This window comes from Neodiprion pinetum, chromosome 6, assembly GCF_021155775.2.
Source record: "Neodiprion pinetum isolate iyNeoPine1 chromosome 6, iyNeoPine1.2, whole genome shotgun sequence".
Classification (NCBI taxonomy): Eukaryota; Metazoa; Arthropoda; class Insecta; order Hymenoptera; family Diprionidae; genus Neodiprion; species Neodiprion pinetum.
Genome location: NC_060237.1, coordinates 22,030,984 through 22,043,694, shown reverse-complemented (window position 1 = coordinate 22,043,694; position 12,711 = coordinate 22,030,984). Strand labels below are relative to the sequence as shown.

General features: G+C 35.6%; 1 protein-coding gene and 1 long non-coding RNA gene across 5 annotated transcripts; both read left to right on the top strand.

Annotated features, from left to right (window-relative positions):
- Positions 1–1,581: 1,581 nt before the first annotated feature.
- LOC124221435 (pancreatic eIF-2alpha kinase) lies at positions 1,582–7,547 on the top strand. Of its 4 annotated transcripts, none has more exons than XM_046631450.2 (12): positions 1,582–1,885; positions 2,089–2,215; positions 2,297–2,471; positions 2,591–2,747; positions 3,003–3,186; positions 3,389–3,653; positions 3,764–4,064; positions 4,303–4,408; positions 4,619–4,830; positions 4,917–5,322; positions 5,817–6,158; positions 6,234–7,547. In XM_046631450.2, the coding sequence occupies exons 1-12, from the start codon at positions 1,746–1,748 to the stop codon at positions 6,441–6,443; spliced, it is 2,625 nt and encodes an 874-aa protein (XP_046487406.1). In that variant the 5' UTR covers positions 1,582–1,745; the 3' UTR covers positions 6,444–7,547. The 4 variants fall into 4 exon arrangements, with proteins under 4 accessions (XP_046487406.1, XP_046487405.1, XP_068993174.1 ...); XM_046631449.2 differs by having other exon boundaries at positions 4,917–5,658; positions 6,234–7,546; XM_069137073.1 differs by having other exon boundaries at positions 1,591–1,607; positions 4,917–5,658; positions 6,234–7,546.
- A 3,397-nt stretch (positions 7,548–10,944) lies between these two features.
- LOC138191106 (uncharacterized) lies at positions 10,945–12,711 on the top strand. The gene is made up of 3 exons (XR_011177403.1): positions 10,945–11,057; positions 11,317–11,398; positions 11,617–12,711. It is a non-coding gene; the product is annotated as an uncharacterized lncRNA (long non-coding RNA).

Here is a 12,711-nt window from a genome sequence, read left to right as displayed (position 1 = left end):
TTCCATCATTTTACTGGCATATCAATATTACCTACGATCTGAATGATTTTTGCGTCCCGCAAACGGGAAAAATTGAGCGCGAGGATGGCTAGAATTATGAAAATAGAAAATGAATATACGAAAAAACTCGTGCTAATCTGCAAAATTGAAAATAATACCAACTATGATAAGGGTATTGTAATGTCCATTTACTGGTGCAGTTATATACAGCGAAATGTAAAATTGAAAATTTCCAACTCGGGTCAATGACTGATGTACGTGAGTAATCTGTTCTAACGAAGACCAGAATATTTGTCGTGCTGCACACCATTTTCGCAGGAAAACATTCTCCGCCATTTTAATATCCCGTATTGACGGTTCCATTCGCTGTACGCGCATGTTATATCGCGCATTGTAGACACGCATTCCTCTCCCTTATTCAAGGGTGAAAGCCCTGATTTCTCATTCCTTGAATGGTTCATGATTTTTCCCAATTTATCTCTGATGTTTATACCACAGGAGGGTACATCGTCAATGTATTAATTATGACGGAAGAACCACCATAGTTTAAAAACAAGAGTAATCAGGTAAAATTTTTTGAGTATTAGAGCGACGAAAGTTTGTCAGATTTTGAGTCATCGCAGAATTCCTAGACTTGAATAGTGTTGGCAATCGAGTAAAAAAGTGCACCACTAAAAGCAACCAAAGATCTTCTCTAAAATATCGAACACATTTTCCGAATGTTTACATACGTTCAATCAGAGATTTCAAAAAACATCACTTGGTGCGCGTCCTGGAAAATATACACAAATTATTTGATTGATTGATAGTAATCTCGGGGTGTGCATCAACCTGAAGTTTACAATGATGCTGAAATTATTCGCATCTATATTGGGAGCACGATTAAACACACTTCGACAAAACAGTTTTCCAAAGCGAACAAAACTACATTGAAAAATTCAAATCAGTACTATCGAGGTATTGAACACGTCAATTTAATGGAAATCGCCAAGCTAAAAATAAATGTTGTTTTGTATGTTTACTCGCAAAATGATTTAAACTTACGGTTTCACTTCGTTGACTTTCCTTTCGCAACAGTAATCAATTCTTCTACAGAAAAAAATTTACCGAATATGATACTTTGAAAACGTTCACAGAACACTAACGTTTTAGGAAAAAATTCTTTATTTTACTGAAAATTTCTGGTTCATATTCACTGTAACAAAATGGCTATCATAATCAATTCTATATCGTTCTCGCGTAAAAATACTCTAATGGAAAAGAACATGTCTAAATGAACTATTAGCACATTTTAAGGCAATGAATTCTCGCTAAAATGAGAAGTTGGCGGAAAAAATTGATCGTCAGGATCTTTTTCCACATACAACGTATGTTTAAATTCCAACGTTTAAGCGCGGTCGAAAGAGAATCTGCTTTACTCAGCGAGGGCTCAAGGTGTACGAGATACCAACCGAGCGTAGAAATAGTTTTAAAACTACCGGCAGAACGTTAGTCTACATCCTATTTTACCATCATCATACCAATCGGATCAACACAAGGCGCAACATGGTTTGTTGTAATTGGCGCATCAAAATGAGGATACCAGCCAAACCGAATGGAAAAGCAGGGTGATATTCTCGAGTGAACGCATGCGTATATTTTCGTCAGCTAAACTGTCAGATTACGAATAAACTTAAAAAAAACTTACGATCATTCCATGCATGATGGTATATTTAAATAATCATTATGTATTAATTACATAAAAAATGTTTGGCGAATTAAGAATAGGAAAGTCACTTAGCTTTATTATTTTACTGTTATTGACCTGCACCACTCTTGGTAACGATGTAAAAATCGAACAACTAACGTTTTGTGGTCAGGCTTCATCTGATAAGCCTTCCAGCAGGTAAAATTTTGAATCATCCTTCAAAATTCGTTGTATCAACAATATGTTTATCCCTTGTTCCTCATTTATTATTTCTAATTAACGATTAAGATATGCAACGTTGACATGATGAAATAAGTTTCATGCTGTGATAGGTATTCAGCTTATGGCTAAGAATCTTTTGAGATTTATTATTTTTTATTTACTAACAACTTTGATTCCAGTCTTGTATTCGTCAGTACATTAGATGGCAAAATATCGGCACTCGATACGTCCCAACAAGGGAAAGTACAATGGTCCGTACAGTTGAACGACAGTCCGATGTTGTCGTCCAACATTCATCGACGAGAAGTATGTGATGAATCGATAAACAGTTATTACTTATCTATTATTTAAACCACTGGTAGAATATCCAATGAATTCTTGTTAAAGTTGAATAACAATGGTCAATGGGTCAGATTGATTCCATCACTGAATGGCGGCCTGTACAAATTTGACGGTGAAAATGTCGAGGCGGTGCCGATAAATTCTGACAATCTTCTACAGACATCGTATCGATATACCGACGATTTAGTTTTCTCTGGTGGAAAGGAAACTCGATCTTACGGTAAATTGGAGATCGGCTTAGTATTTTCATACATTAAATTTTCCTGCACGATCTTTACAGCTATTGAATCCTTGCGATTCATATCACATGATTTCAATACTTGGTGTATATCTTCATAGGTGTATCGAGTCTGACTGGGCAGATATTATACGAATGTAACATCAACGGATGCACCAACAAAACAGATGGGAACGATCAGATTGATCAAGAAGTACTTATTATTCAACGTTTTCAAAAGACCGTCAGAGCCATTGAACCTCGGACAGGTCACGAAAGGTAGTTGATTAATGCTTCAAAATTTGGGGTAAAAAATGTTTTCACATTTGAAATAATTGGCATAAGAAATATGGAAATGATTATGATTCAGTCACTTCATACCAGACGATTTATTTATCTCCTACTGGGAAGTTAACGATTGATTTTAGGTGGTTTTATCAAAATTGTTGATCTTTAACAATTGTACATGCAAATAATTTGCCACGTGATTTGTACCTCATTGAAAAATACGCACGATTGTACTTGTATCAACAGGTGGAATTTTAGCGTTGGACAGCACGCTCTATCTCTGGTTCCTCAGGAAGATCTTGACTGCCATGATGATGCACCGGCACCTTTAAAATTGGATCTCAAATTTGAACTGAAAGTCATTGTCCCAGAGGGACGAATTTTGGCTGTTGATAAACTGCAACCAGATGCTGTATTATGGCAACATCAGGTCGGTACTGATGTTACTACATTAAACTCGTTTATAAATTCGTATAAATTAAAATATCCTTATTATGTTATTAAGTTTCTTTGAATTTAATTCCCATTTTTCAGAAATTCACCATTCCTTTATGGTTGAATTTATTTTTTTACCTTCCGATGTGTGATGATTTTGATAAATACGTGAGCCTACATTTTTTCATTGCATGTAGTTTGATTCTCCGATTGTAAGCATATGGCAAGCAGATTACTCTACCGAATCCAGAACTTATGACAGCTTAAAACAAGTAGATCTGTTTAGTGGTTCCCAATGGATTTGGGGTAGTGAATCTTCACTAAGTCCCAGTATCTACTTGGGAATGCATGAGAAGCAGTTGTACATTCAGGAAAGCCAAACTCTTCACGAAATGTTAGATACTTCACCAAAAAAAGTTGTACATACACCAAAGTTTCCATGGCAGCCATATCCTGCTATAAGTACGTTTTTAATATACTTTGGAATGTTCTAATTTTTTTTTTCACGTTTTTGTCAACTTATCAAAATTTCAATAACGATTCGTGGCCCCTTATTTACCCAACTATTTCAGGCAATGCCGTGGCTATCAAAAATGTCGAAGAGCAAGAAGTAGGACAAAAAGTGTCGGGCTCAACAGATGAATCGCAAACCACAGCATTATCTGTTTTGTATGCTTCTTCATACGTCAATGGGAATGGCTACTACTTATACACAGATAACGATTTGCATTTGAAAGACAATAAACAATGTAATAATAGCACAACTCCTGATATAGCAACTGAAGGCATCGAAGAGCTCTCTCTCACTGACTACTTGAATGAAGGCGATGACACACCTGTGCGAGTGATCATAGTGTCGCTCTGGTATTGGTGGTAAGTTGACTTCTTATGTTATACTATACATTCAACGGCAAAAAAGCACTTTTAAACCTCAAGTTCAGCAGGAATTTTGAAATCTAGAAATGTTATTTCATATTTAATACATCAATAAAACTTCAAGTTTTAAACGAGCAAACACTGTTTGTGATATTAATTTGTACACTCCGAGCATTACTAACTAAGTGATACATTAGACCGTGTTAAACATTCCATATCAATCTTCTATTTCCAGGAAAGAGGTAGTCATAATATCTATAACTACTGCAGCACTTCTCAATTTTATGCTTACTCAACGACTTCTTAATGCTACGACACCTACGAGAGATGCAATACTACCGGTCAGTTAACGTTTACAACTGCAATTGTGATAAGTTAAACATAATTAGTTTACGAGACATATTAGACGATACTTTCTAGTGTGGATCAGGGATTTAAAAATCACGCTGATTACAGAACTTGATAGGTACATGATACCATGTGTGATTTTCAATCTAAGTGAATAATTTTATGATAGACATTCAACATTACTTATCAGTTATCTTATGCAGCCGTTGATCGTGGAACGGCACATTGAAACTAAAATAAATGACACAAAACTCCAAACGGATATCAGCAATGGCTCGGATTTTAAGTCACGGTATCTCACAGACTTTGAGCCGATCGATTGTCTTGGAAAAGGTGGATATGGAGTTGTCTTTGAGGCAAAAAACAAAATAGATGACTGCAATTATGCCATCAAACGGATCGCTCTACAAAACAGGTATCACGTAACCATACACGTTTTCATCTTGTATAAATATTATATATACAGTCATTAAGCAATGAACACTGATGACGTATTTTCAGCCGAGATTCTCGAGAACGGGTTATGCGTGAAGTGAAGGCTTTGGCAAAGCTGGATCATCACAATATCGTACGTTATTTTAATGCCTGGTTGGAATGCCCTCCTATGGGATGGCAAGAAGAACACGATCAATACTGGGTGGATAAACAAAAGTTTCCACCGTCTGAATTCTCTACAGGATTGTCTCCTGGAACTTCGAAACCTAGTGATTCTGTGTGCATCGATGTGCCTTCATCGATCGACAGTGCTTTTGAGGCGTATAAACTAGACGATCACAATGATGATAGTGATTCTTTCATAGTGTTTGAAAAGTCAAATTCAGACGAGAATAAAGAAACTGCAAGCATGATTGACCTAACTGAGGGTAAACATCCTATTGGAACATCGCATTTGAGTAACGATATTAAAGTTAGTGTTCCCTGTAATACTTATGGATCTTATTCAAAATCGAGCTTGTGTAGTAATGAAGCTATCAGAATGAACAGTGAGAATGAGATAGGTAAAAGTGATAAAAAGCGTTCACTTTCATTGAGTTTAGATAATAAGACAAAATCAGTAAAACGTAAGCCGATGAAAATGTTTCTGTACATACAAATGCAACTGTGCCAAAGACTCAGTCTTAGAGAATGGTTGAAGCAACAAGTTGAACCAAGGAATACCCAGCATACTTTAAAAATATTTCGACAAATAGTGGACGCTGTTGAATATGTTCACTTACAGGGCCTGATCCATCGAGACTTGAAGGTACTGCATTCGAATATTAAACAGATAAAGTCATGGTAGAACCAAACTAAAAATTAGTCATGTCAGCAACTATGTTACATTGATACTTACTATTATTTACTCATCAGTCGTTGAATTTTGTTTAAAATAACATACAATGAAAATTGCTATCATTACAGCCCTCAAATATATTTTTTGCGTTCGATGATAAAGTAAAGATCGGAGACTTTGGACTTGTAACCGCAATGACAGTTGGATGTGATGAAGTCCCCGATGAACGATCGGAAATAAACAAGTTTAAGAATACTGTACACACTGCAAGAGTAGGCACTCATTTGTATATGTCTCCAGAACAAATGACTGGCCAAGCTTATGACTACAAAGTGGATATTTATTCACTGGGCATCATTCTCTATGAACTATTAGTACCATTCAAAACTGAGATGGAAAGAACTATTGCCCTCAGAGATTTAAGAAAATCTATCTTTCCATCAGATTTTTCTTTAAAATATACTGCTGAGGTATGTACTATACTTCAATTATCGCGTGTACAATGAAATTATAGCATCATTATTGTATTGTTTATTGTTCAATAGTACAACCTACTGAAGATGATGCTAGATGAAAATCCGAAGAAACGACCGACAACGTTGGGTATTAAGGCGCGACCACCTTTGGCAAACGTACAAACTGCCGGCTCCCTTGACGTTGACCAAGAACGCTGGCACTTTGATTTACCTCAGAAGAGCAGACACTCTTCAGTTACTAGTAGTTCCAGTGGGGAGTCCTGGGAAAGTATCAGTTAAATATCTGCACTGTTATAAAACATTATTCCGCGGAAGAGATTTCCCGTGCTCACATAAATCCAAGGTAGGCAATTAACTCTGGCTGTTTACACAAAACTCGCCAAGACAAATGGTTTATTTGTTTTTATTTTTATTTTCGTTTAATTTTACATTCTTATGATTGTATGAATACATTGTACGTCAGAGTAAAGTATGAAATGTTCTTACACTTTATGTACTAAAGTATCAATTACACTGGTTTGAAAACTCATGTTTCATATAAAATGGAGACAACATACTTATTTTTATGCCAAAACCAAGTAAAACTAATCTCGTTACATTTTTTATAGTCATTTTATAATCAATTGATCATGTATGCAAATCTTTGATAAAGTATGTAAATTGTCTAAATATAATTAATCGAAAACGAATACCTTTTTCAGAAGAATAAGAAGCTAATATTAGCATTTTTTGAAGATATTTATCCCTTTACGAGCATGCGTGTTTTAATTGATTTATTATATTTTTTTATTCGAACAAATGATAAAGACAGTATGTCGTGAACTGGTAAAGAATCCTTATTATTATTACTATTATTATTATTATTATTATTTATAGAACACCGCTATCACTCTGGTTGTGTGATTCTTTTTGAAACATGACGATACAATGATACATCTACATATAAATCTGTACTAAATAAAACACGCTATAAGTCTCGAAGGATTATTCACTACCAAAACAGAGCCAAGGTACTGTCACTTAGTCAGTGAACCTGCAATTCAATAAAATAATTTATTTTACGATTATCTGAGAATTTCGAATGTCTCTCTTGAATCCTCCGAGGAGCGGAAACCTAAGCCATCCGATGAACAATCCTTTTCTTGTTCCAATCATTGTCAGTGCATAATTTTTGTAATGTATTAATTCAGTAAATGAATGCACCTGCATTCCTAATGTTACTTATGGCCCAAGTAGATTCATATGTTTCATCAGGTTTTTGCCAAATATGTAAGGAAAAAAATGTATTTGTTTTAGAGCAAATAGTGAAAACAATATTTTAATAATGTAGGTACTGCAATCACATAGGTATACGTTATTTCTACTTTCTTTGATTATAAATAAACGTTATCATTTCATACTTGAAGTATTCACGACTTTCTATCTTTTCTTGTATATAAGTGTAGAGCTTATATATTATCTTATTGTTAAGTGCAGATGATTTTTCGTTCATAAACGATGCTCGTTGCAGATGACTATTCCATTTTTAACTTCAATTTATCAGATTGAAGACAAACAAAACTTGAAAGGAATTAGCCTTCCTTTTTTCTGATTTTTGAAGCCAAAAACTTGTCTGAATATCGTATTGCAGGAGTCCTTATCCACTGATTCAATTCTACCCGCAGAAAAGCAAAACAGACGTTACGAATATCACAGGCCAAACCGAATTCAACGCGATTCTATATTTTTTGGCAAACCATTTGCTCGGTTGCTTACAGCGTATTTCGACTGCAAGCAATCTATTCCTATCGCCAAATTATGTCGGAATAGTGCATCCAATTATTTATTCCAGCACTTTTGAAAATCGCGAAAATTTTCGCCAAAAATGCAAAGGGCAAAGCCTTACTTTTTTCTTCATTTTTGGGGTCGAAAATTTTTGGTCTCAGATTCGATTTGTATTACCCTTTCCGGACTAATTGGACCACCAAGAACTCAGAAAACGCACTAAAAAGAGCGTGGGACCACAGCAGAAATATTGGGAAGAAAATCTTTCGTTTTTCAGCTGTAACTCTAGATCCGTTGATCGCAGCGTATTAAGACAGCGCCCAATCGATTCCTTGAGTAAAATCACGTCGATATAATGCATCACCAAATCGATTTCAGCGTTATGATATTCAACCAAAATTTCAAATCATAATTCCAAACGCCTCAATTTTTTTTTAGCGTAAAACTCTTCGTCTCGTATTCGATTTGTATTACCTTTTTTTCGATCAATTGGATCCCCAGGCACGCAAAAAACGAACTAAATTGTGCGTAGCAATATCAGCGGAAATTCACGAAGATTTTACCAGCAGCAGAAAAATTACGACAGTCTTTCTCCTTCTTTTGGCTGTAATTTTTTTCTGATTACTTGCAGCGGATTTGGACTGCGCGTAATTGACTTTTCTCGTAAATTTATGTCGGCATAGCGCATTAAATAGCTGATTTCTACATTATTGAAATTCTTCAAAATTTGCAATAGTCCTACTTGTTTTCGTGCAATAAATTTTCCGAATCTGATTCGAATTTTATGGCTTTAACTGCTGAAAAGACACGAAAACGAATACTGAATAATCCTATTTTTCCCGTCCGTAACTTCTATTATGTTGTTCGCAGTGCATCGATACTATGCCGAATAGATTCCTCTGGCAAAGTTTCGTTGATATAGCGTCCAAATAAATTCATTATCCGCATGCGTAAGCGGGCAACAAATCTTCCATACCTTTCCGTAAGAAACGCGGTAATTGACGCGGGAACCAATCAACCGGTACATGGTTTCCGGTGCTTTGCATTCACTCTGCACAGTTCAACGTCAGCTTCCAAAGGGTGTACGTCAGAGCTTTTGACAGGTATGCACCTACGATGAATTACAAATCTCAATGACCCGCTTTAGTAACAATGTTAGATTGCATCGTGTAAATTTTATAACAAATATGACGTACATTAGGTTCTATTATTTTAACAATTATTATGAATACTGTAAAAATTACTAGAGGTATAAGGCATTTGAAAATTGAACAATCACATTCGATGTGAAAAAAATGTTATACTCTAGCACTTCTTGTTTGGTACGAAGATGAGTCTGACTTCCAAAACTCTCTGATTGGATATTGCCAAAGATTTTTCAGCTTGGTCTCAAGGATGCGTATTGTTTACAATTCACTTGAATTCGAAAAGGATAAGCCAGTCTACTTTCACGTTAGCTTACTGTAGGGCGGCAAACGACGCTCGAATGGCGAAATTCGACGGCGTGCAAGTCTGTGCGTGCAAGCATAACCATAGCGTACTACAAGCACTATTGTTGTGCTTTTAGAGTTCACCGAGTATCCTGTGGAACTACATCGGTTACGTGACGCGTTCACTGAAGAAAATAAGGACAGTTGCTCTAATGGGCTTTGGTGTGACAACCGGAAATCGTCGTGCGCTTGCGCCCCTTGAGATGTTCCAATAGTAGAGTTGAGAACTTATTGCAGAACATCAGAGAGTTACCGATTTCGACTTGATGCAGGCTGTATATGCGATCCATGTACAATATTAATATACATGATCCATCTACGATTATTACGTGATACATACTATAAATTTTATAATTTTCCAGGAGACAAACTAGAATACCTACAATAATCGGTTATAATATGAAAACAGGAGAATTATTCATGTCAAAATGGGAATCTATTCGACACGCGCTCGATGTATTCCGTAACATTATTATTTATATTTATTCCAACAAGTTTTCATTTGCTCTCTCGATCTTGAATTTTCGTATGCATAGAATCGAAACACTGTTTTAGGTGGTCGCAAGTGAAGTATCTACGTTGTGTAGAAGGGCAGAATTGTTTTTCGAAACGTGTTCGTATGGCAAAAAATTCAAAGTAACTTTAATACATCACGGATGCGCTAATTTTGATCAAGATGAAATGGATTCTCCGTATATCAGACAGTATTTAACGCAGTGTCGTAATTTAAAGACCTAAAAAGGTGATAGAGAGAGAGAACGAACGAAGCTTCTTAAAACTTTCAGTGTATTTTAACACACATTTGAAAGGTACGAGTAAAATTTTATATCATACAACTGTCGCAGAACGGCAGCGTTATTAGCTGACCCGTTAACTGAAGGATATATCTTTAGTCAACGGCTGACCATCGAAGGGCCAAGTCGCTTGATTCTGGAATCGGCAGGAAAGACAAAGTGCGTATTTCTTGTATGAAATGTGAAAACTAAAATCATTATACATCACATGATATCATCATACGTCATACATCGTGCATCGTCATACATAGTATTAAAGTTCGAAACCAATGTTTGGATGCTCGGATGTTCAGAAAATGACGTCACCCAAATTTTTTTTTCCCTCTACGTCATCGATCTATAGCAATCGTCGACCGCCAAAATTCCTCAGTCTGGAAACAACCGCGCAGTAGAGCGGACGGATGAGAATCGCGCTCCGCAGATTTCGAGTACCGGGTTCTCTACCTCCTGGATTCTGCGGTCCGGGTCCGCTTCTTGGTGCAACTCGAGTTCCAGGACAAGCGCTCCGGGGTTCCTGTTTCATGTTTACGATGAATTATTTCAATTCATTTTTGCGTAAGCTCAAATTCAGTAGCTGTCATTGCGCTAATAAAATTTCTACAATTTTTTATAATTTTCTCATAATCTTCTTGTTAAAATGTGTCAATACAGAAATCATAATTATCCTTACACAATATTTTTGATGTGTTCTGATACTGCAAATGTTTCTTAGTATTCGAGGTATAACCCGAAGTGGGTGTTGGTGGTTGTTGGGGGTGGTTGGCGGTGGTTGGAGGTGGTTGGAGGTGGACGAGGAGGAGGACGAGAAAGAGGAGGAGAACAAGGTGGACGAGGATTTGTGCACGGTGAGTAAAACACTTTTATAATATTTGATGGCAATTGTAATTATATTTCATCTAAAATATTTCAAACTTGTCATGTTTACAATAAAATATTTCAATTCATTTTTCGCGCAAGCACAAATTCAGTAGCTATAAATGTGCTAGTGAAGTTTATTCTACTATCAATTATTTAATTATATTAATCCTTACACAATATTTATGATGTGTTCTTATACTGAAAATATTTATTACTATTTAATGTATAACCCGAGGTGGTTATCAGTGGCTGTTGGAGGTGGTCGGAGATGGACAAGGCGGAGGACGAGGAAGACGAGGAGAACAAGGTGAACGAGGATTTGTGCACGGTGAGTAAAACAGTTTGATAATATTTAATGACAATTGTAATTATATTTCGTCTACAAGTTTTCAAATTTGTCATGTTTACAATAAATTATTTCAATTCACTTTTGTAAGTATTTATGAATATAGCCTCTATGAATATTCATTGTTGGTATATAAGTTCTGGCAACGTACCTACTTTCTGTAAGAGATGTTGAAGATTTTCAACATAATTATGTTTCAGTTCTGTGCCCCACCTAGTGATCCACTAGTACATATCCTCCGACGTGACATCGCTGTGCTACGTATAAAGAAGAAAAGATTTATTAAGATGCAGATTGCTCCTCTCTTCTTGCCATTGTGCTTTCAGCCGTTGTTGTGGTGTGTGTTTAAAATTAAGGACAGTATATGTATAATATAGAATAACAGGTACAGCTACGAATATAGCACTGCAATAAATCTTATAGAAATGAGCTCTCATTGAGATTTCTCTGTATTTATAACTCGACGCGAGAAGGCAAAAATCAATGTAATGCCATCTGTAAGGTAATTGGACTCGTATTTGCACTACGAGAACTCGTTGGGCATTTTGCGGTGAAGTTTGAAAAATTGTTGTACAAGAAATTAAATAACTATAAAAATGGCTAAAAAATATTATCTCTAATTGTGAATGTAGCTAATACAGCTTTAACCGTATATTGATTATGTTAATGATCTGTTGTGACAAGATCGGAATTAGATAAGCTCTCTAAATACTCTTTTCTAGATTATTAATTTATATCATGTATATGTAAATGTATATGTCTTTAGTTTATACAATCACTGCACTAGGATTAACCTTGCCACGTTTTATGGTGCGTTTGTGTAATTTGTATATTATTAACCTTACGTTTTACTCTATTTGCGACAAGTTGTGAGTGTTTCTAATTTCTTGGCAATTATTTATGTACATGTATGTGTATATATGTATATGTATACTTATGCATGCGTATATACATATACATATACAGAGAGGTATACACAGAGGTTTTAGTATATTCACATACGGATTTCTGTGTATAGGTATACTTGAACTAAAATATCCTTATCTCTAATACGGAGTTCTTTGTAATTCGCATTTGTTCTTGTAACCCAATGTCCTACATACGATGGCAAAAATCTAGATCCAACTTAACTGAGTCTCAAAGCCCTGTTGACATAAAAGCAGCTATTTGATAGAAATTATAGTTTATAGTTTACACAGCCCATTGCATGATATTTCATTATAAATACATATGTTTCAATGTATTTAGAAATAATTTATCAAATGTACAGAGGTCATGTGCAAATAATAAATGAA

Bases quoted from the DNA above. Each gene is read 5' to 3' on its own strand.
- LOC124221435 (XM_046631449.2), top strand. From the start codon at position 1,746: ATGTTTGGCGAATTAAGAATAGGAAAGTCACTTAGCTTTATTATTTTA. The intron at 4,409-4,618 runs GTCAGTTAACGT...TATCTTATGCAG, and splicing joins CGAGAGATGCAATACTACCG to CCGTTGATCGTGGAACGGCA. The intron at 4,831-4,916 runs GTATCACGTAAC...ACGTATTTTCAG, and splicing joins CGGATCGCTCTACAAAACAG to CCGAGATTCTCGAGAACGGG.